Source organism: Myotis daubentonii, chromosome 12 (assembly GCF_963259705.1).
Source record: "Myotis daubentonii chromosome 12, mMyoDau2.1, whole genome shotgun sequence".
Taxonomy (NCBI): domain Eukaryota; kingdom Metazoa; phylum Chordata; class Mammalia; order Chiroptera; family Vespertilionidae; genus Myotis; species Myotis daubentonii.
In genome coordinates, this window is record NC_081851.1 from 39,243,077 (window position 1) to 39,264,326 (window position 21,250).

Below are 21,250 nucleotides of genomic sequence, written 5' to 3' on the forward strand. Positions count from 1 at the left end.
ATACTTGCTGCAAGCTCTAGACCAGGGGTCCTCAAACTTTTTAAACAGGGGGCCAGTTCACTGTCCCTCAGACCGTTGGAGGGCCGGACTATAGTTTAAAAAAAAAACTATGAACAAATTCCTATGCACACTGCACATATCTTATTTTGAAGTAAAAAAAACAAAACAGGAACAAATACAATATTTGTATTTGCATGTGGCCCGCGGGCCGTAGTTTGAGGACCCCTGCTCTAGACACATCAGGACCAACAGGGTCCCTTCTTACGAGAGAGGAGCATCCCTGTTTGCTTTAGTTTGTCTAGGTCAGGCTTCACCACTCTTCATCTCAGATTGAATATGAGAAGTTTGGTATAAAACGTCCCTGGAAAGCCAGACACCAATCCTGAGCTCTGCCTACCTCTGACTTCTAGGTCTTGATTGCCCCCCTCTGATCCCGGGTGGACATGAAGTAGCCAAATATGGGGAATAGATGAGCTGAGACATCCCAATGAAACTAAGGAGGGGGCCAGTGAAGGAGGAAGGGAGTGGGAGACACTCAAAGACCATTCTCCACCCCAAGGCTCCCCTTCGGTACCGTGGCATCCTAGGTTGCACCTGCTCCTTCAGTGCACTAGTGCTCTTTCTACCTCCTGCCAGCCACTCATTCACTGGAAACTGCTCATCATGTTGGACCAGTCAACAGTAACAGAGGCATTTCCGTCTTAACAGATACAAATTATAAAAGATTAGCTAATCACAATGTCATATAATAACAATTAATTAATTCTATGACAAACTGCTCTAGTTTCCACATGAGCTCTCATTTAGTCCTCATAAGAAACATAGGAAGTAGATATTACTGTCCCATTTTACAGATGAGAAAACTGAGACTCAGATCAGGAATTTATCCAAGGTCATATTTGCCCCATGATTACAAAGCCAGTGATTTAATACCTTCTGCTTAAAGTCAGTGGAATACAATTGTCTAGGAGAAATTTCAGACATCATCATGTCTTAAGGGAAGGAAGGGAGAGGTGGACTGATGCCCAGTTTCTGCTTATTGGCCATCATCCAGCCTTTATTTCTCAAGACCCCTCCTTAGTTTTGCTTAAAACACACACACACACACACACACACACACACACACACACACATTAAAAAAAAACAAAAAACAAAAAAAGAACAATAACAGGACACTGGGTTAGTTTGGGGAAATTAAAATGGAAGGATTAGCTGTTACTTCCTGGTCTCTCCTTCATCATCACTCAAACATTCCTGAGTTCAAGACAAGAGCCCTTCCCCCCCCCACACACACACACACCCCACCCCACACCCCCGGTCACCAGGAGAGTCTGCCCGCCCCCTCCTGCTCCCAGCTTCACCCCTTCCCACTGGCCCTGTCTGCTAAGCATTGGTACCTGCTTCCCATGGGCGCAGTTCCAGGAGCTTCCCCATCCCTGACAAGGGAGGGAGGAAGGGGAGCGGGGCTAAGTGTCTGTTGGAGGAAGACCTGAATCACACAAGAGGGAAGAAATACCTTTCTTTCGGAGCCTGTGGATTTTCTTCCTGAAATTCCAGCCAAAGAGCAGTGCCAGAGAGGGAAAGCCACAGCCCAGTGCCCACTGCGGCATCCTGGGAATACGAGGCCGGCAACAGCGGGGAATCGCAGCCTCTGCTGGGCCAGCCTCAAGCCTTTCCTCCTCCCCAGGCTGGGAGAGCCACCCTCTCTCGCCTTCAGACCAGCACATGCTTGTAAATACTGCTCGGATTCTGACTCCAGGACAGAAACTCTGGGATCTGCAGGCACCTGCCCCGGGCCCTCCCTTCCTCCTTCCCACACCACTTCCCCTCCCCACTCACCTTTATACACATGACTCTTGGCTTTTAAAGAGTGAACATAAAGCTGTCAGGGCCCACAATAAAAATAAGTGCCTCCTTTTACTTAGCAGCTAATTGTCAACTGCCATTCAAGGGATACCACGGAGGTGGGTTAAAAAAAATTCCCTCACGCAAGCCCTTACCAGCATTGCCCCATATATCAAAGCATCTGGCAGGGACACAGGATTTCACTTAGCGTTGATGAAGCCAGCCCACCCTTCTCTGGGAACGCTTTCACAGTTGTAGGTGGTTTGATTGAGCCTTCAGAGAGAATAGTCTTGGAGGTGGGTTGTTGGCTCAATGGAGATGCTGCTTTTCCCCCTCCCATGGAGATGACTTAGCAAAGAGTGCAGCAACCCTACCAGACAGGCCCAGGAGACTTGAAATGGACTTTTGGCATCACGGGGGTAAGAAATGAGGGTTGGGGGTGGGGGTGGGAGTGAGGCTGCGATTGGCAGGAGCAGGGAGGATTGCCAGGAAAGGCCCTGGGCAGTGCAATGCTGCCAACCAAGAGTGGTCATCCCTCCATTCACTCATAGGCCACGAATAGAGGACTCATCTTGGACCCACATTCTCCTTCATTTTGAATTCACTCCCAGGTCTGGCAATGTTACCTCCCAAATGCTGCACAGACCTAGTCACGTCTCTCCATCTCCACCATCACCACCCTCTTCCAAGCCACCTTAAAATGAGGACCAACATCTTTGTTAAGGCTCTTTCACTGCTTTCACCTTCCTCTCAGTCCAGAGCCTGTTCTTTCTGTCACGGGACATCTGCACATGCTATTTCTCTGACAGACACTTCCTCTTCCTCTTTCTCTGCCTAGTTAGCCTCTATTAGCCTTTCAGATTTAAGCTTAATCATCACTAGTTCAGGGCTGACCTGAATTTCTTAACAAATACAATTACCCCCTTTCCCTCCCCCCCCCCACCCAGCACCCCCATCTTATCATGTGTTTCTCCTTTGTGGTGTTTTTCTGAGTTGTAGTTACATGGTTTTCTTTGTGTGTGTTTTTAAAATTAATTTCTGTGTCTTCTACTATACTGTGAGATCCTTGAGAGAAAGGACTTTGCCTTTTTTTCTCTTCTCTTCCTTCCTCACCCCTGCCACCCCTCTCTCTTTCACTGTTGTACCCTGGTGCTAGCAATGCTTGGCTTATGACACATTCTCAAGAAACATTTGTTGAGTTCATGAATAAGCTTGTATCTGTCTGGTGTTAGGATCTGGGGGAGGAGAATGAGGGAATTAATGAAAATGAGTAAAAAAAATCATCCCTTTTAATGTCCAATTTAGCTAGAGAGAAAGAACCAGAACACATGGAACAATGAATGACAGACACAGCACTCTCTCACAAGCCACACTGTGCTACAGATTGTGAAATCATGCTCTGAGGGACAAGAGAACTTCAAAAATGAGAGGAAGCCAGGGAACTTAGGCACTTAACAATTCCATACTTACATACCCTATGCCTAGTGTTGGCAAACACACAAAGACGCTTAACGCATGGGACCTACTAGTACTCCAGGGCCTTGTTATCTGGTTGTGCTGAGCAGACCTACTAGTATACACAATTTAGTGCAGTGCTTATGCGCCCAGCAGCGGCCTGAGAAATGCCTGTGATGGCCAGCCTCCGGAGGAAGAGGGCAGAACGGTCCTGACTGAGCAGCAATTTGCAATGTGAACGGCCTGATCGCTGGGGATGGGGCAGAGACCAGGTTTCAGTGTGCGGATCCAGTGGAGGCAGCGCCTTCTTACTAAAAGGAGGAGGTGTTTTGAAGAAAACGGGCAGCTATGAGCCTGAGAACAAGTCACCAGTGGTAGAGATGTGATCTCCTCTCTTCCCTTTATCCTACTTAAATTGCAAAAACCTGGAATTGCATCCAGAACCTCTGGGGAAGGTGCCGCTGTCTAAGGTGTGACAGTGTGATTGATGGTAAGAAATATATATTTGGCCTTTGACTCGTTTCTTGGCACAGAGCTCGTAAAACTCTTGGAACTTCCATTATGAGAGTTATAAAGGTATCTTTTATCTTTTGGAAAGCACCAGATGATGAGAGGGTTGGAACTTTCAATCCTACCCTCTCAACTCAGAAGTCAGGGGAGGAGAGAGGGCCCGGAGGGTGAATCAATTCCCAATGGCCAGTGATTTAATCAATCATATCTGTGTTATGAGGCCCCATAAAAACCCAAAAGGACAGTGTTCAGAGAGCTTCTGGGTTGGTGAACACATGGAGATGAGAGGAGAGTGGAGCTCCTGGAGAGGGCATGGAAGTGCCATGTCCCTTTCCCCATACCTTGCTCTATGTATCTCTTCCATCTGGCTATTTCTGAGTTATATCCTTTTATAATAACTGTCATATGGTAAGTAAACTGGTTTCTTGAGTTCTCTGGGCCACTCTAGCAAATTAATCAAAACCAAGGAGGTCATTGTTGGAAATTCCCATCTATAGTCAGCCATCCTGAAGCACAGGTGCCGGCTGGACTTGCCATGACATCTGAAGTGTATACGTGATGGAGGTCAGCCTTGTAGGACTGGGCCCTTAGGCTGTGGAATCTGATGCTATCTGGGTAATGTCAGTACTGAGTTAAGTTGTAGGACTCCCGGCTGGTGTCTATGACGCGTAGGAAACATCCACACACTCGCACTGGAATTGGGTCCTGAATCAGATAAGGTGAGAGGAATGCTCAGGGCCAGATCCCAGGCAGGAGGAGCCACGGGGAAGAAGCTGGGTATGCCATGGAAACAACGTAGGCCATCTTTCCCATCAAGGGAGAAAGGGGGCCAGGAAGAGGCCTTAGCTTTGCAGAACTGTCACTAGAGTGACTTCGAAAAGTTGGGATTCATTACCTGGGGGGTGTAGATGACTAATGGGGTCTGAAAATACCCTGCAGTTGAACTCAAAAAATTATTTTGTCTGAACATATCTTTGAAGAGAGTATCCAAAGCTTTTATTGAATTCTTTAAGGGGTCTATGAACCCTAAAGAACTTCACTAAAGCTCACCATTAATGTGCTCGAAGGAAGATCATTCTAGAGCAGCGGTTCTCAACCTGTGGGTCAAGACCCCTTTGGTGGTCGAATGACCCTTTCACAGGGGTCGCCTCAGACCATCCTGCATATCAGATATTTACATGACGATTCATAACAGTAGCAACATTACAGTGATGAAGTAGCAACGAAAATAATTTTATAGTTGGGTCACAACATGAGGAACTGTATTTAACAGGCCAGAAGGTTGAGAACCACTGTTCTAGAGGGAGCGGGCCATTTACCGAATAATTTTGCAGATAAGCTGGTAGTCATTTATCAAAGTAGACAGCCTAGGGGAGTAGAACACAGTGCTGCTTGGATAAAGGGGACATTCCTGGGCCTATTCCTTTAATAAACATTTATTGAGCACCTACTCTGTCAGGCACTATGTAGATTCTGGGATACAGCACTCCCCCAAATAGAGGGAAAATTCCTGCAAAGCAGATTGAAGCCTTCATTCTAGTGAGGGGAGACCAACTCAAAACAAATGGGTAGCCTATTTAGCTGTTAGAAGAAGGTAGGAAAGGAGAAAAATGAAGCAGGAAGGGGGGATAGGGAGGGCTGGGAGAAGGGTGGGGAAGGGGTTCAATATTAAATGAGATGGTCAAGGGCAGGCTTACTGAGGTGATGTTTGAGCAAAGACAGGAACAAAGCAAGAGACCAAACCATACAGCTACCTGGGGAAGAGAATTACAGACAGACAGCGCCAGGACCCTGGTTCAGAAACATTGCCATGGCGTCTGGAGAAGACCAAGGAGGCTGGTGAGTTTGGAGTGAAACAAGCACAGGAGGAGGCACTGGAAGACAAGGTACAAGGTAGTGGATGGGGCAGACTGTGCACCGTGATTCATTATAAGCCTTTGACTTTTCCTCGAGGCAGAAGTGAAGCTATGGGACCATGTTGAGTGGAGGAGGACCTCCACGGACAAACAGCTTTAACAGTTCATTCTGACTGTTCTGCTGAACAGTATAACACCTCACAGGACGGTACAGTGAAGGTCATGAGCAGTGGGCAGGTTCTGGGTGGGAAAATCCATAGAACATTTCACAAATGAGGCGGCAGCAGCATTCTCAGACTTCTCAGTGGTTGAGGGTGCGTGCCCTGCCCCGCTAACAGCACCAGGGGATCTTTACAAGTGGAAGTGAGCTACCTACAGAGGCGGGAGCACTGGCCCTGCTGCTCCACGGCTGGATCCCTTGGGCAAATTATTTACTTCTTCAGGACTGACGTTTCCTGACTTACAAACAGGAAGAACAGATGTCTGACTTGCCCCGGGACCTCAGCCTGGACTCTGCTATCTTCAAATGCCTTCTCATCCTGAGATCCATCATTTGGGTTCAATGAGAGGCTAGAAGAGCATCTGAAATGCCACAGCAAAGCCAAACCCTGTTCCTTGAATAAATAAATAGTGCTGTACTCCTCCCTTGGACTTTCCCCAGCCTACAGGACTTAGGCTTGACTTTCTTGGGATGTTGGCCGTGGGGAGGGAGGAGGGAGAAATCCCCATGTGGATAATGACACAGTAAAGCAGTGTGCGGTGGCAGGGCCGAGCCAAGCACAAGGGACACAGATGTTGACTACAGCACACAGGCAATAGTTTGACTCAGAGCAGGTATACGATTAGGCAACATCCACGACCCTTGTCAATGCAGACAGCCTAACGTGCTGGGCTGGGAAAAACAGAAAATGTCAACCATTTCACAATCCAGGGCAATAAGGAAGGTTGAAGCTACATTTATGCAGGCTGGATAGCATATAATAGAGCTTTAGTATATAAAAGCTTCATCTCAGCCTGATTAGCACCATAAAATTATTGTGTTTAGGAACTGGGAAATGTTTAATGAAACCATGCTATTCTTTTTTGTAATAGGTTGCCGCTGTTCAGGATGACTGAGGCAGGCACTCTTGAGTTTGGCTGTCCCATCCAAATTACTTCTTTTCTTGTAGCCCCCACATGGCAGGTCACAGGCCCCAGAACTGCCTCCCTGCCCCAGACCCTAGGTTCACAGGTGGACTCCAGACATCAGCTGAGATCACCTGGGGCAGGAAGCTAGAGGCTTGACAATGAGCATGGCCTCAGAGTTGTCCTCTGGCCTTTGGACACTGTTCAAGGAAAGATCAAATCTAGAGCTACTTCCCCCCTATCCCAGAGATGTTACAGACACCTGACCACAAAAGCCTGCCGGGGTCCTTACCTCCAGAGGGCGTGCCAGCGACTCTCTTAAGGAATTTAACCCACTCCTCCATCTCCGCCTGGGAGCTGGCCATGAGGACATAGGAGTCCTGTCCCGTGCGACTCTGGTCCCATGAGGCTAGAGGAAGAAGCAACACTAATGAAGGTCTTAGAGTGGAAAGGGGCTGGAGCAGGAGGAAGCAAAGAGAAGTGAACCTGAATTGCTTCCATGGTTCAATTAAACAATCCTTCAAACAAGACCAAAGCATTATCTACTTATCCTCAGTGGCACTGAATATCTGTGCACCCTTATTGTTTTTGCTGACACTCTAGTTCTCTAGACAAGCACTGACCACAATGGTTTGCAGTCAGGGAGGGTGATTTGGGCTGACAGCCGCTCCTGTGGAGGACAGTAGCCATTTGCTACCAAAAAGGAAGAGGAAATTCACGGGGCAGGTTCCATATTAGAGGAGACAGGATCACCCCATACAAGTTTGAAGACTTCGTTCAGTTCATCATGCCAATCATAGTTTCCTAAGCTACCCTTGAATTCAGTTGTGGGGGTGGGGAAGAGAACAGCATCTCAGGAGGGAGGGACAATAAACGTATGTGTGTCTTTCTCATGAAATCAGTGCTTTCTGCTCAGGATTACCGCTCTCCCGCCTGTACAAGACATTGCAAATGTTAGGTTCTTGATTCATATTTAATTGACAAATAAAGTTTGCTAGGATTTTATTTACCATTTTTTACTTTAAACACAAATTATAAAAGGATATCTGTAGTATTTCCTGAATTGATGTTCTCAAATGGACAAAATGGTGGACAAAATGACAGGGGTTGGAGCGAGTATGGGAGGAGACCAAGAGAGAAAATGAGAGAAAATATAATAGAGAACAATAGGGAGAGAGAAGGAGGAGAAAATAAGGAGAGCATCAAACATGGGTCTTGGGAAGGACAAGAAAATAATAGCAACCCTTTTCAATGATCAGATTCTATTAAATTTCAAAGGCCTTTGCAGACATCAACCCAATCTTCTCTCAATGTCAGGGCATTTCCCTCAAAGAGAGCCTGTTTTAGCACCATATTTGTGGACATTCTAGTTCTATAGACAAGCACTTTTTCTTTCAGGAAAGCAAAAGACTTTCAATTCCCACCGGGTCTGGTCTCTTGAACCCATCTTAATGTCACCAAGCCACACTTTCTTTCATCCTCTGTGGTGACCTAATCCTGAATCTATGTTACCATTGGGTCATCCGCTGTTTTAACCAGAAGTGCCAGTCCACGGAAGCCCTGGCTATTCAGGAACATCCTGAGATCCGGGTGTTTCCAAAAGTAGAATGGGAAGTAAAAAGTTCTCAAGGCAGAACTGAAACATTCCATAGAAATCACAATTTCCCTTTGCTCTAGTATCATTTCCACTCCACAGATAATGTAACTGAAGCCCAGAAATTCACAGGCACCTGCTCATTGGTACCCAGTAAGTTACTGCCAAACTCAGGGCAGGGCTACTGGTCTCCTTTCTTCTAAGAAGAGTTTCCACTAGGCCATATTGCTCCCAACTTTGGCCAAAATTTATCTGGTGTCCTTCCCCACAATGCCCATACCCCAATCCATTCTGTTGTTAAGAACTGCCTTTCAGTTTACCCTGATTCCTGAGAGATCCTTCCGTTTGACCATGGCAACCCCATGGAGAAACATCCAGCTCTCGAGATGTTGCAGAGTGGCCAAGGCTTGATTTGATAACCGAATGTCAACTTATATTCAAAATCCGGCCATCCCATAGGGTAAAGAAGGCGAGGCACAGTAATATTAAGGTTCAAGAAACCAGGTCCAAAAGGATTTTGAATATCTTTTGTTGCCCCATAAAAAAAATGCACATTGAAGTGCTAGGATGAGCTCTCTTTGGGAGAAACTGCCTAACATTAATACATAGCCCATGAATAGCAACTCTGCCCTCAGGGACATGCTTTCTCTGGCTTAAACAGTTTGTTCAACGTGTCATATATTGGGCTATTTCCCTTATCAGAAAGAAGCCTCCCTTCTTTTCTTCCCTGCCTGAGCAACTCCTACCCATTTTTAAAAACCTAACTCAAATGTCATCCTCTCTAGGGATATTTCTTAATATCATCTCTTCCCACTTCAAAGTAAGTGGGGAGTCCCTATTCTAAATCCTTTAACATCCTATCCTTACCTCTCTCACAGTAGTAGCTAAATTATCCTGAACATCAGTTTCCTTATCATTAATATCTAGGCAATTATTTAATACTAGAGGCCTGATGCATGAAAATCATGCATGAGTAGGCCTTCCTTCCCCCCAGCTGCCGGTACCAGCTTCCCTCTGGCACCCAGGACCTGGGCTTCCCTCACAGCCCCGGCTTTGTCCAGAAGGACGGAAGGACATCTGGAAGGATGTCTGGTCTAATTAACATATTATTCTTTTATTATTACAGATGTCTAAAACTAAAGCCTGATCTTCCCCCGAAAATTTGCTAGCTGCACAAATCTCAGCAAATACATCGTTCCAATTGTTTAGGCAAAAACCTTGTAGTCAACCTTGGCTTCTCTTTCCCACATCCAATCTATCAGCAAATGAAGTCCTGTCTACCTTCAAAATGTATCCAGAAGTGATTATTTCTCGCCCCTTCACCATTCTCATTTCTCACTTGCACGATTGCAATAGCCTCTTCACTGGTCTCCCTGCTCTGTCCTTGTCTCTTTATTCTCAACTCAAAAGAGTGGAAAAACATGTCAGATCATGTCATTTCTTTGTTCAAAACTTCCCGATGGCTTCCCATCGTTATAGCATAAAAACTAAACTTTTTACAATTGCCTGCAAGTACCAGTAAAAGCTGTGTTCACCTCTGACTGAATCTCCTACTCTTGTTTCCTGTCATCATTCCACTGTAACCACATTGGTCTCTTTGATGTTTCCTGAACATGTGAATAGGCTCAGAGACTTTGCATTGACTGTTCCCCTTCCTGGAATGCTCTTCCTCCAGATGGGCACTTGGCTCACTCCTTAAGGTCTTTCAGATCGCTCCTCAAAGCTCACCTTCTCAATGACGCCTACTCTTCCTGCTCTATTTAAAATGACAAATCAACCACTGCCATCCCCATCTCAACCAGCACTTTGTCTTTCTTTGCTTCATTTTTTTCATAGTACTATCCCAGCATAAAAACTGTACAATTTACTCATTTATTTGTTTCTCTTGTCAGTCTCCTCTCATATATGGCTATATGCAGGCTATTTTGTTCTTTGCTGGATTCCCAGTTTCTATAATAGTGCCAGGCTCATAGCAGATGCTCAATACATTTGTTGAATAAGCGAATGAAATCTAATAAGGCAGTATGAGAATCAAAGGCAACATATGCACTGGAGGAAATAACCCCCTTATCCCTGGGGACTCCCTTTAGGTAGGAGACCAGATATTTTTCTGCGGGAGGTAAAAAGGGAGAAGGAAATTTGCCCTAAATTTTCGCCTGTCCCAAATAAAGAAAAGCATAACTACACGAAATGCTGGCCCTGATTAGCAGGGTCATTTCTTATGCTAGCAATGGCCCCTTAGAATCATCTTGCACAGGAGAATGACAAAAAGAGGGACTGAAAATTCGCTGCATCATAACGTAAAGAGTTGTATCTAGGAGGAGACTTGGAAATAATGGCACCTTTAGGAAAATTGTTCCCTACCTTACCATGCTTTAGAATTGTTTTTGCTTTAGGAGACTGTGTGTGTGTGTGTGTGTGTGTGTGTGTGTGTGTGTGATCTAAGAATTTCCCCAGCAGCCTTGCATGTGTGAGTGAAAATGAGAGAATAAATCTTCATTTTTCCCCAGCACAGCAATCTCTGAAGGTACTGGACTTTGGTGCAAAGACCATGGTGAGTTTGCAGTTGGAGTTTTCGGTAGAGCTACCCAAGATTGAAAATTCAGGCTTTGAAATACGTGTGACCATGGATGGTGGCAACCCATGAATGGTGCTGGGGAGGGAATCCTGGGAAAGAGGTGAGTTTCCCCAGAGAGGAGAGGCTAAAAAAATAAACTCTTTCTCTGAGGAGGAAGAGAGATGGATAGACCTTCAGATAAAAAAGCAAGAGAGGACCCATGAGGAGGTTCCCTGGGAAGAGCGGAAATTTAAAAAAAAAAAATATGTCTTTGTTTTATATGAATAGTCATAGCCAGTTTTAGGATTAGCTTCTACATTATAATTTCCTCTAGCTCTTCCCCAAATATCAAACACTTACATGGCATTAACTGTATACCAGACACTGTACCAAGTGTTTCGTATATATTTCTTTATTTAACCCTCACTATTATCATCATTGGCCCCGTTGTACAGATTAAGAAACAGAGGCAGGGAGAAATGAAAGAACTTGGTCACAGTTACACAAATAGTAAATGGCAGGAAAAGGTTTTGGACCCGGGCAGGATGGCTCCAGATTGGGCACATCTAACCTCTCTGCTACACTGCCTTTTCCATCAAGTTTCTTATGCATGTAGCTGCCTCGTGTGAGTGGTGGGGGAGGGAGCAAAGGGGAAGGGTGTTCAGGGGATGTGTGGCCTGCCCTGTTGTGTCAGCGCGGTGCAGCTGCCTGGCTGCACAGCCTAAGCAGCAGACCTGGAGTTCCTGGCGGGGCCGGGCTGGCAAAGGAGCAAGAGACAGGGAGAAGCAGCCTAAGTGTGATGGATTCACGCAAATACAAACTCCCCCTGAGACAAAGCAAGACAAGCTCCCCTTGTCCCACATGCATTCCAGGAAGGTAAAGTGACTCTTGATTGGGAAAAGCACCCTCCCGTGTGCTGCTAACATGTTCAATAGGTGAACTGCAGCACCTGACACGAGCTAAGTGCTCAGCAAGTCAGAGTTGTCATTCCTTGTTAGGTCACATTGAACCACAGGAGAGACGGTTGACTGTCAACTACATTCCACCTACCAAAATGGCAATTTCACATGGTTCAATTTAGAGTTTAATTTTAATGTTCCACTCCCCTTCTAGACTGAACTTCCTTTAGTGAGCAGGGATGATGTACTTTCCAGATCAGTGTCCTAGTGCCTAGTGGAACACCTGGCTCCAAGTCCATGTTCAGGGAATGCAGACAGAGTCGAATGAATGCGCACCCACTGAGTTTGCTTGCTAGTTAATGAGATAGTATGGTTCATTCTTCTTTTGTTTGTTTGTTAATCCTCACCCGAGGATATTTTTCCATTGATTTTTTTTTTTAAGAGAATGGGAAGGGAAGGGGAGAAGAGAGAGAATCATCAATGTGAAAAAGACACATCGACTGGTTGCCTCCCACATGCACCCCAACCAGGGCCAGGGACTGAGCCTGCAACCAAGGTATGTGCCCTTGACAGGAATTGAACCCACAACCCTTCGGTCCGCAGGCCGATGCTCTAACCACTGAGTGAACTGGCTAGGGCCTACTATGCATTCTTGTTAGGTTGGTTGGTTGACAGACTCACTGAATATATCTTTGACTTATAGGATCCAGAAGAAAATAAGAATGTAATATGCCTCTGGCCCACTGTTTGTCACTTACCTGGAATGACTTCAAAGACAAACTTCCCCGCTTCTTCTGGGTTTGTGGCAATCTCCTTGATTGTACTTCCGGGTAGATACATACAACCCTGAAAGATCAAAAGTCAGGCCTTTACGATGGGCAGCAATTGTATCACCTATTAGCTAACATTAAGTTGGAAGACAGGTAGGATAGTGATGGGATGGAGAAGAACATGGAAAGCTAGGCCCTTCTGCTATTCAGGCCTCAATCAAATAATGTAGTAGCTATCGGAGAGCAAGCTAGGTGTCTGGAGAGAAAAGGATAAGGTCCTGACAGGAGAATGAGCTGAGGGGGCATCTTCACCAACGCTTGCCTCTTCCCACTTTTCCAAGGACCTGACTTTCTGGCCAAACCAGATATCAGGTCATTGTGAAGGCTGGGTGGACCATGCTACCTGCTGGGCTGCAAGAGGGGTCATTAAGGGCTGAACCACAGGTAGTCATTCAAAGGGATAGAGTTTTCCCCCTTGCTAAGCAGCTTGAATATATTATTCATTTAGTCCTTCTAGCAATCCTCCAAGCAGGATGTCATTATGCCCATTTACAAGGCAGAAAACTGGGGATCAGAAAAGTTCTGTAATTTGCCCAATGTCACAGAGCTAGTAAGTAGCAGAATAGTAATTCATCTCAGAAGTGAGTTCAAAACCCCTTGTACGTGAAGATGCTATTAGACAAACAAGTCACTCCCACCATGGGTACTAGTATGCTTGAGGCCTTACCATTCACAGTACATGGTCACAAGCCTAGCTCATCAGATCCCTGCAAAGCTCCATATCAAAAGCATGGCAAGATATGCCACTTCTACTTTACAGATGAGGAAACTGATGCTTTGAAAGTCTAAGTGACTGCACGAAGAGACACAGTGATTATGTACTACATTAGTTACTCATAAGTTACATCTCACTGGCTGTTGGAGGTAGCATGTCTGATTCTGAGCTGAGTAGACATGTGTGTCTTTATTCTACAACAAAGTGTGGTGAAGAGGACAGGCAGCAAAGAAGCTACGAAGGCAAGAGTCTTAAGGAATTCTCAGATCAGATCAGGATGCCAAAAGAATAAATGTTTATTAGAGTGCCTAGAAATAAAAATGTCTAAGAATGAGACAGTAGAAGAAAAAGAAAAAGAATGAAATGGAAGAAGAGTAGGAGAAAAGGGGAAAAGAAAAGGAAAATGAAGGAGAGGGAGAAGGAGGAGACGAAGAGGGCAGGAGAAAAAAACTAAAAAAAATTGTCTATAAAAGGGAAGTCTGCATTTTCTTTTACATTTCTCTAAGTTCATTACTTAAAAATAACCTCCATCTGCATGGTCCTCGCCATCTTTAAATATCAATGGTCTCATTAAAAAAAAATGACCCTGAGGTTGTGTTGTTGAGGCATTTGCATGACCTATGGCACCATTTTCAGACAGAAGGAAGTATTGCCAGATAGGAAGGGGGGAAAAGAGGTACCTGCCTCTCCCAAGTGCCTCTCTAAACTATTATTTGATAACCCAAATCATTTCACCCAGAAATAGTAAAATAAAATACCATTTATTGAGCAATTACTAGGTGATAGGCTCTCTGCTAAATGGCCTGAATATATTATCACATATAATCTTCAGAAGAGCTCTATGAGGGATAACTGATATTTTTCTCATTGGAGAGATAAGGAAGTAAGGCTCCCAGAAGTTAGTTAGCTGATTCAAGATCACAAAGCTAGTTAATAGGAAAGCTATAACTTAAACCTTGGTCAGTGGGATTCCAGAATTACAAGTTAGGCTTTATTTACTGGCCCCATTTCCTTGCTGGAAGAAGTAATGATCAGAGTTAAACTAAATCACACCAAGGCATAAATGACAAATTGCAAGCCATTTCCTCATATTGAGCACGACAACCTTGAACAAGAGAGAGGAAGAGTAGAAAATACGGAAAAAGACATTATTAGGGATGGGGGTGGGGTGGGAACAGTGAAGGGAAGGAAGTATTGTCCCAGAAAAGGAAGGGCTTAAATTGCCCATGGCCACTTTCGCCTATTTGACAAGTAGATTGGGGTAAACCCTGTACAAAGATGGAAGGAGGGAGAGGTTTATGCTGGAGGCCACAAATTCTACAGCAGTGATCCTGGGGAGAGAGATTTGTCAATGGTATACCAGAACCCGGTTATATTGGCTTAGAACTATTACATTTTCAGGAACTCTGTGAACCAATTGTTAAACAGGGCATTACTAAAAGTTGTTATATAAACTGACAAAGCAATATTTTATATTAAAAATAAAGGTAATAGTACTAAGAATTCACCACTTCCTAATTATTAATTATATTTAACCATGATTTTGTCCATGTGGTTATTCACATCTAATCTATTTATGTGGTAGAAATTCTATATAATATCTCTTCTTCTCAACTCTGTGTTCAGTGATGTCATGTTAGTAGTCTGAACCAGCCATGGTAGGAGTATTTACACCACAGAAATTAGTGTGAGCCCATCAGGCATGGTTCAGTGGTTGAGCATCGACCACTGAACCAAGAGGTCATGGTTTGATTTCCGGTCAGGGAACATGCCTGGGCTGCAGGCTCGATCCCAGCGTGGGGTGTGCAGGAGGCAGCCAATCAATGATTCTTTCTCATCATTGATGTTTCTATCTCTCTTTCCCTCTCACTTCCTCTCTGAAATCAATAATATATATATACATGAAATGCTTTTAAAAAAATTGGTGTGAGAATTAGACAGACCTTTCTGAGACCTCAGAGGAAAAAAATGCACAGACTGGCTTCTATCAAGCCTAGAGGTTCTCAAAAGCAAACACACAAGAGTCCATCTTTAGCATTTCATAAGTTATTTAGTCATTCTCTGTTGTTGGACATTAGGTCCAATGTTTCTCACTATAAGTAGCACTGCATATATTATTGCTAGGGGGCAGGTTCTTAAAACCAAAATGATTAGATGTGATATTTTTTTGGCTCTTGGAGATATGGCCACATTGCTTTGTAGAAAGGTGGCACCAATTGCATGCATATCATCAGTACATTTGAGGGCCCTTTCATTTGATTGCTCTTAGATTTGGGGGGTAGCTTCCCTTTTTGAGGTTTTTAGGGGTCAATGTGCATGTGTTCTTTTTAAATTGACAATGAATTTATATTTTTGTCATAGAAAAATCAGAAAGTAGGCCAAAAAAAAGGAAAATTAAAATTATGGGTAACTCCAGTACTCAGAGATAACCTCAGTTAACACTTCTGTGTTTCTCTCCAGGCCTTTTTTCATAAATACACATTCATGATTTTCCCCCTCAAGAATGGGATTAGTATACACATAATTCTTTGTTGTAAATGGTTTTTTTCCCCAAAACAATTATATTATGGATGTCTTCCAATTTCAACAAGTATTAATTTAAGGCATCAAAGGCTGAAATGTATTCTATTGTATATAACACATATATCTATATCTTCCCTGATATAATTTAGCCCCTACCATTGTTTTCACATCACTGTTATAAACAACACCCTGGTGAAAACCTGCACAAGTAAATTTAATTGTCTACATCAATGTTAATTGTCCACTTAGGTTAAATTCCTAAAATTAGAAATGCAGGGTCAAAGGGTTTGGTTTTTTGTTTCTGTTTTTTAAAGAAAGACAGATAAATTTTACTTTGATTTGGTGGCACAAAAAGCACAAAAGAGAATTAAAACGTTAGTTAAAAGGCACAAAGGAATTGAACAGGGAACAGGAACTAAATTAGTTGAAGCAAATTACCTTATGGTTGTAAATCAACAGGGGTTCAGATAGATGTAAGGAATTCACTTCCACTTCAGAATAGTTGTTTTTGCTTTTAAACAATAGGACTGGGCTTGTTCCTGGGGGAATTTAGATACTTCATTGCCAATCTTCAATTAAATGAAGAGCCCCCTCTGACTATAAGTATAACCTGATCAGTTTCTTGTGGCTGAATTTTGGAACTGATCCTACCTTCCCCACTCCCTTCTCTTTTTTTTAATATATTTTATTGATATTTTACAGAGAGGAAGGGAGAAGGATAGAGTCAGAAACATCGATGAGAGAGGAACATCGATCAGCTGCCTCCTGCACACCCACCACCGGGGATGTGCCCGCAACCAAGGTACATGCCCTTGACTGGAATCGAACCTGGGACCCTTCAGTCCGCAGGCCAACGCTCCATCCACTGAGCCAAACAGGTCGGGGCCCCCTCTCCCTTCTGATGATTGGGTGACCCAGAGTTGATTCCTTAGTGAATTTCTCCTTTAAGAAAATATCAAAGAGAAAAGATATAAAGAGCCGCCTAAAAGAAATGTTCAAAAGGTCTTATTGTATTTGAAATGGAGCATGGGACCAGTGAATTGGGAGGCTGGGATGGAAGGAGCTGGACCATTTCTCCTCCTCAGGCCCCCTGTACATTTGGGTGCTAGGAGGAAGGGTAATGGACAGGTGGCAGAGGAAGGAGAATGGTCCAGGGACGTTTACACCTGTGCAGAAGCAAGGGTGCAGAACTGGACTGATCAAGAGAATTGGATAGCCGTCCCTCTGTCTTTCTGCCATTCCAGCCAGATACACCAGAAGGGAGCGGGCATGGCTACAGATTCCAGTCCCACATGGGGTTCTGTGACCCTGGGCAAAGAGTTGGAACTCGAGTCTCTGTCCCCTTGTCTGCAAAATGGGACTAGTATTTTGAGCTCTGCATATCTCAAAGGTTTGGGGTGTGGATCAAAGACACCAAGTGTGAGAATACTTTGCAAAATTTAAGATGTTTAAAAAAGTATCCTATTAACGTGAGAATGGAGTTCCTGAGCCTGGCTTTGTATTACATTCACCCAGTGTGAGCTTTTAAAGTTTACATCTTATTTCTTGGGCTCCTTCCCAAGGCGTAGGGTCTGAAATCATTAAAACACACACACACACACACACACACACACACACACACACACCCCAAAACAGAATTATAGAATTAAAAGAATATCAATAGAACCCAGCTGGCATGGCTCAATGGTTGAACACTAAACCAGGAGGTCATGGTTCGATTCCCAGTGGGGGCACATGCAGCCAATTGACGATTCTCTATCACTGATGTTTCTATCTCTCCCTCTCCCTTCCTCTCTGAAATCAATAAAAATATTTTCAAGGAAACAGTATCAGTAGAAGTCCTTTGCATAATGATGATGATGATGCATATAACAATTATGATGGGCTCTGACAGAGAAATAGTTCAAGGTTTTGCTTTTGCTAATCCAGCAGCACCTGGTTGCTCTCAGGCTCAGGTGATAAGGAGCCTTAGGTAACAGGCTTTCCTAGGGGTTGGTTTTACATTGATGCTTGATCCCTTCTTTCGTGAAACAGGAAGGCAAGGAAATAAACGTGCGGTAAGGGACTTCTCTGTGCTGGGAATGACAGTGGGTAATTGGGCGATTTTCAAGCAATCAGTGGGCCCCACGAACTCCCAGACCGCTGGAGGGTTTGCATTTTTAAAAGGCATAATCCTCTCCAGAAAGGTGGTATGGATTGTCATTTCCACCAGCTGTGCATGAGAATTCCTATTCCCTACGACACTAAAATGTCTAAAAAATCTTTGGCAATTTGATTAAAAAACAAATCCTTGCCAATTGGATAAGGGAGCAGTAGTATCTCATTGGTTTACATTGTATGTTTTTTAATTATTAATGAGATTGAACTTTATATGTGCATTTTTTGGAGAAATTATCCACTTGTGTCATTTGCTCATTTTTCTATTGAGCTGTTTCTTATAGTCTTTAAAGAATACTTTAAATATTAAAAGTATTTGTTTATTATATGTACATAAACAATTTTTCCTGCTTATTATTTGACTTCATTTTATTATGTTAGTTTTTATGTAAGATATGGACATTTTAATTTATGACATTAAATTTGCTTTCCCTGGTGCTGTCTCTGTTGCTATGCTTAATAAAACACCTGCCTCCCAAAGATTTTGAGGATCACTACATTTTTTTTCTAGGATTTTTATTAGCTCCTTTTTTTACATTTAAGTCTTTAATCCATCCAGAAGCATGAATGGAGTAAAACATGGCGTGGAACTATACCATTACTTTTTCCAAAGAACTTAGCTCATGTCTGTAACTTTCATTTCATTTTAGGTATTTGCAATGCCTGTGAATCCCCAAACAATATTAAGTGGTAACATAATAAAAGTACTCTATTTTGAATAGATTTTTCTTTATCTTAATGAAGTAATTATGGATATATGAAAAGTCTACAAGGATATCCTTTTATTTCTTGTTTGTAATAATAATATAGAAATATCAGCCCAATGGATTATAAAATGTCCATACAATAGATTATTTTACCACCAATAAAAATTACATTGTAGAAGAATATTTATATAATGGACAATACTCACAATATATTGTTAAATTTTTAACTAAAGAATATTATTATGTTAACTTTGCATTCAGAATAGACAAGTTTCTAAATGTGTATATATATATATATATATATATATATATATATATATATATATGATTTGGGTAGTTATTTTTGCTAATGGGATCATTTTTATTTCCTACCTTATGCTTTCCCACATCTTACAAATTTCCCATTATGTACACATTTAGCTTTTGTAATCAAACTATACATATTCAAATAAAGTAAAATATTCTTTCTAAGAAATTCACTGTATTCCTAAAAACTTTTTTAAGATAAACTTTTTATATCTGAAATTATTATTTAATTTTACCCAATGCTTTTTTCAGCCATCAATTTAGGGGCTGTGTAGTTTTTCTCATTTGACATATTGCTCTCTACCTATTGACCAAATATATTAAGAGATTTCCTACAAAATAAACCCTACTTGTCATCCTGGAAGCAGCTTTATCTAATTTTCCCAGACAATGTAATCCTTAGAGGACTTTCCAGACTTAAGGGAGAGAAGCAAGGACCTTCACTAATTTATTTCACCCTTTGACATCATTTATGCTTTTCAGAACAGAATATTCCTACACATGTTACATATCATTTGATCCTATGACAAATACAGGCCAGGTATGATTGTCTAATTTTACCAAAAAAAGGGGGTGTCCAGAAAAATTAAATAAGTACATGGTCAGATGGTAGTAGAGCCAGGAAACGAACACAGGCTTGGAGAAAGCACACCTGTCACCCTCCACACCTTACGGAAGTAGATCCCGCTGAGCTGTCCTTTCCGTTCATTCTGGAAAGCCCACACATTGTTGCCATCTCCCTCGCTCTCTGCTGATGGGAAGACTTCCGGCATCAGCTATCAATGCACCAGTTACCACCCTCTGAGCCTGTAATTACTTGGATCTGATAGAACTTGGTTGTTCATAAAGTGAAGGAAATCTGGTCACCACGCACAGGACACTGAGCAAGAACCGGGTCTGGGGAGGGGGGTGGGGTTTCTGGCCCTTTTGTGGCCTCTGTAGTGACAGACATCACAGTCCCCAGTGGAGGGCCTTGTTAGCCAGGGGCTGCTGATGCATCATGGATCCTGAACTCTGTCCTTAAAGAGAACTCTTATTACCAAAATGACTGTCTCATTTCTTCACATACCCTGCCAAGAACCCCCAATATCTTCACCCTTCCTGGGGCTTTCTTTCTGGTTCCGGAAGATTCTAGAACAGTGGTTCCCAACCTTTTTTAGCCATGCCCCACCTAAGCATCTCTAAAATCCTGATGCCTGCCCCCCTCCCCCTATGACATATAATTCCTATTATTCAAAAAGTGAACTCCTATTCACATGGAAGAAGCCTAAAAGGCCGTTAACTTGGTCTGAACAAGCTTCCGAAGACCATGGCATTCATGAAAGAGAAAAATAAAAGAATGAAAGGACAGTTGAAGTACTGAGGAAGAAATCACTAAGAAATTGTTTTAAAAAGTAATAATAATATGGAGTGATATAAAAAATAGCAAATAACGTTTCAAAACAGAGAACTGAAATGCATAAATGTCACAATATATATTTATATGCTGTATATGAAGCCCCTAGAACCTTAAGAAATGCAAAAATTTCACTGTTAATAACTCATTCTCAAATTGTCCCCTTAAAAATCCACTTGTCCCCTGTGGGCATGTGCCCCACGTTGGGAACTACTGTTCTAAAGTCTGTCTTCCACTTCCAGAGACATGAGATCTAGATAGGGTGACCAGTTGTCCTGTTTGCCCTGAGACAGAGTTTAGACCTGGGGTCCCAGGGTAATTGCTAAAGCACCCCTTTCACTCTTATGCAGCATCATGGCCACGAGGAATTAGTGATGCAGGGAGAAAAGATCTAGGCCCAAGATTTAGGATCAAAGCCCTCTAGCTCCATTGGGAAATCCTGTTTGCTATGCTTTCAAAGTATATCAGGCATCTGACCCATTTCCCTCCAGCTCACAATTCCCACTGAGATTCTAAACATTATAACCTCTCACCTTGTGCCTCCTTCCTGTCCCTGAATCTATTTTTGGACATTGTATCAACAGCCATCTTTTTACTACATAAGTCAAAGAATGTCCCCTTTCTCCCCATCACCCTCAGTGTAAACACTCCAGCCCTTATTATGGCATACAATAGCTCTTGCAGTGTGTGTCCCAATCCTTCCCCCTCCGCAGCCTCTCTGACCTCATCCCCTCTGATTCTCTTAGTCCTTAGTTTTGCTGATCCCACACTGCCC

At 43.1% G+C, this 21,250-nt stretch overlaps 1 protein-coding gene across 4 annotated transcripts in view; it reads right to left on the reverse strand.

Moving 5' to 3' along the window:
- ARHGAP25 (Rho GTPase activating protein 25) overlaps window positions 1–21,250 on the reverse strand; it is a 76,188-nt gene that overhangs the window by 20,519 nt on the left and 34,419 nt on the right. For 3 of the 4 annotated variants that reach the window (XM_059659579.1, XM_059659577.1, XM_059659580.1), the window contains exons 3-4: window positions 12,600–12,687; window positions 7,084–7,200 (exon numbers count right to left, since the gene is read on the reverse strand). In XM_059659579.1, coding sequence (XP_059515562.1) covers window positions 7,084–7,200; window positions 12,600–12,687 — 205 coding nt within the window. The remainder of the gene's footprint in view (window positions 1–7,083; window positions 7,201–12,599; window positions 12,688–21,250) is intronic. The other variant, XM_059659578.1, reaches the window with a different exon arrangement.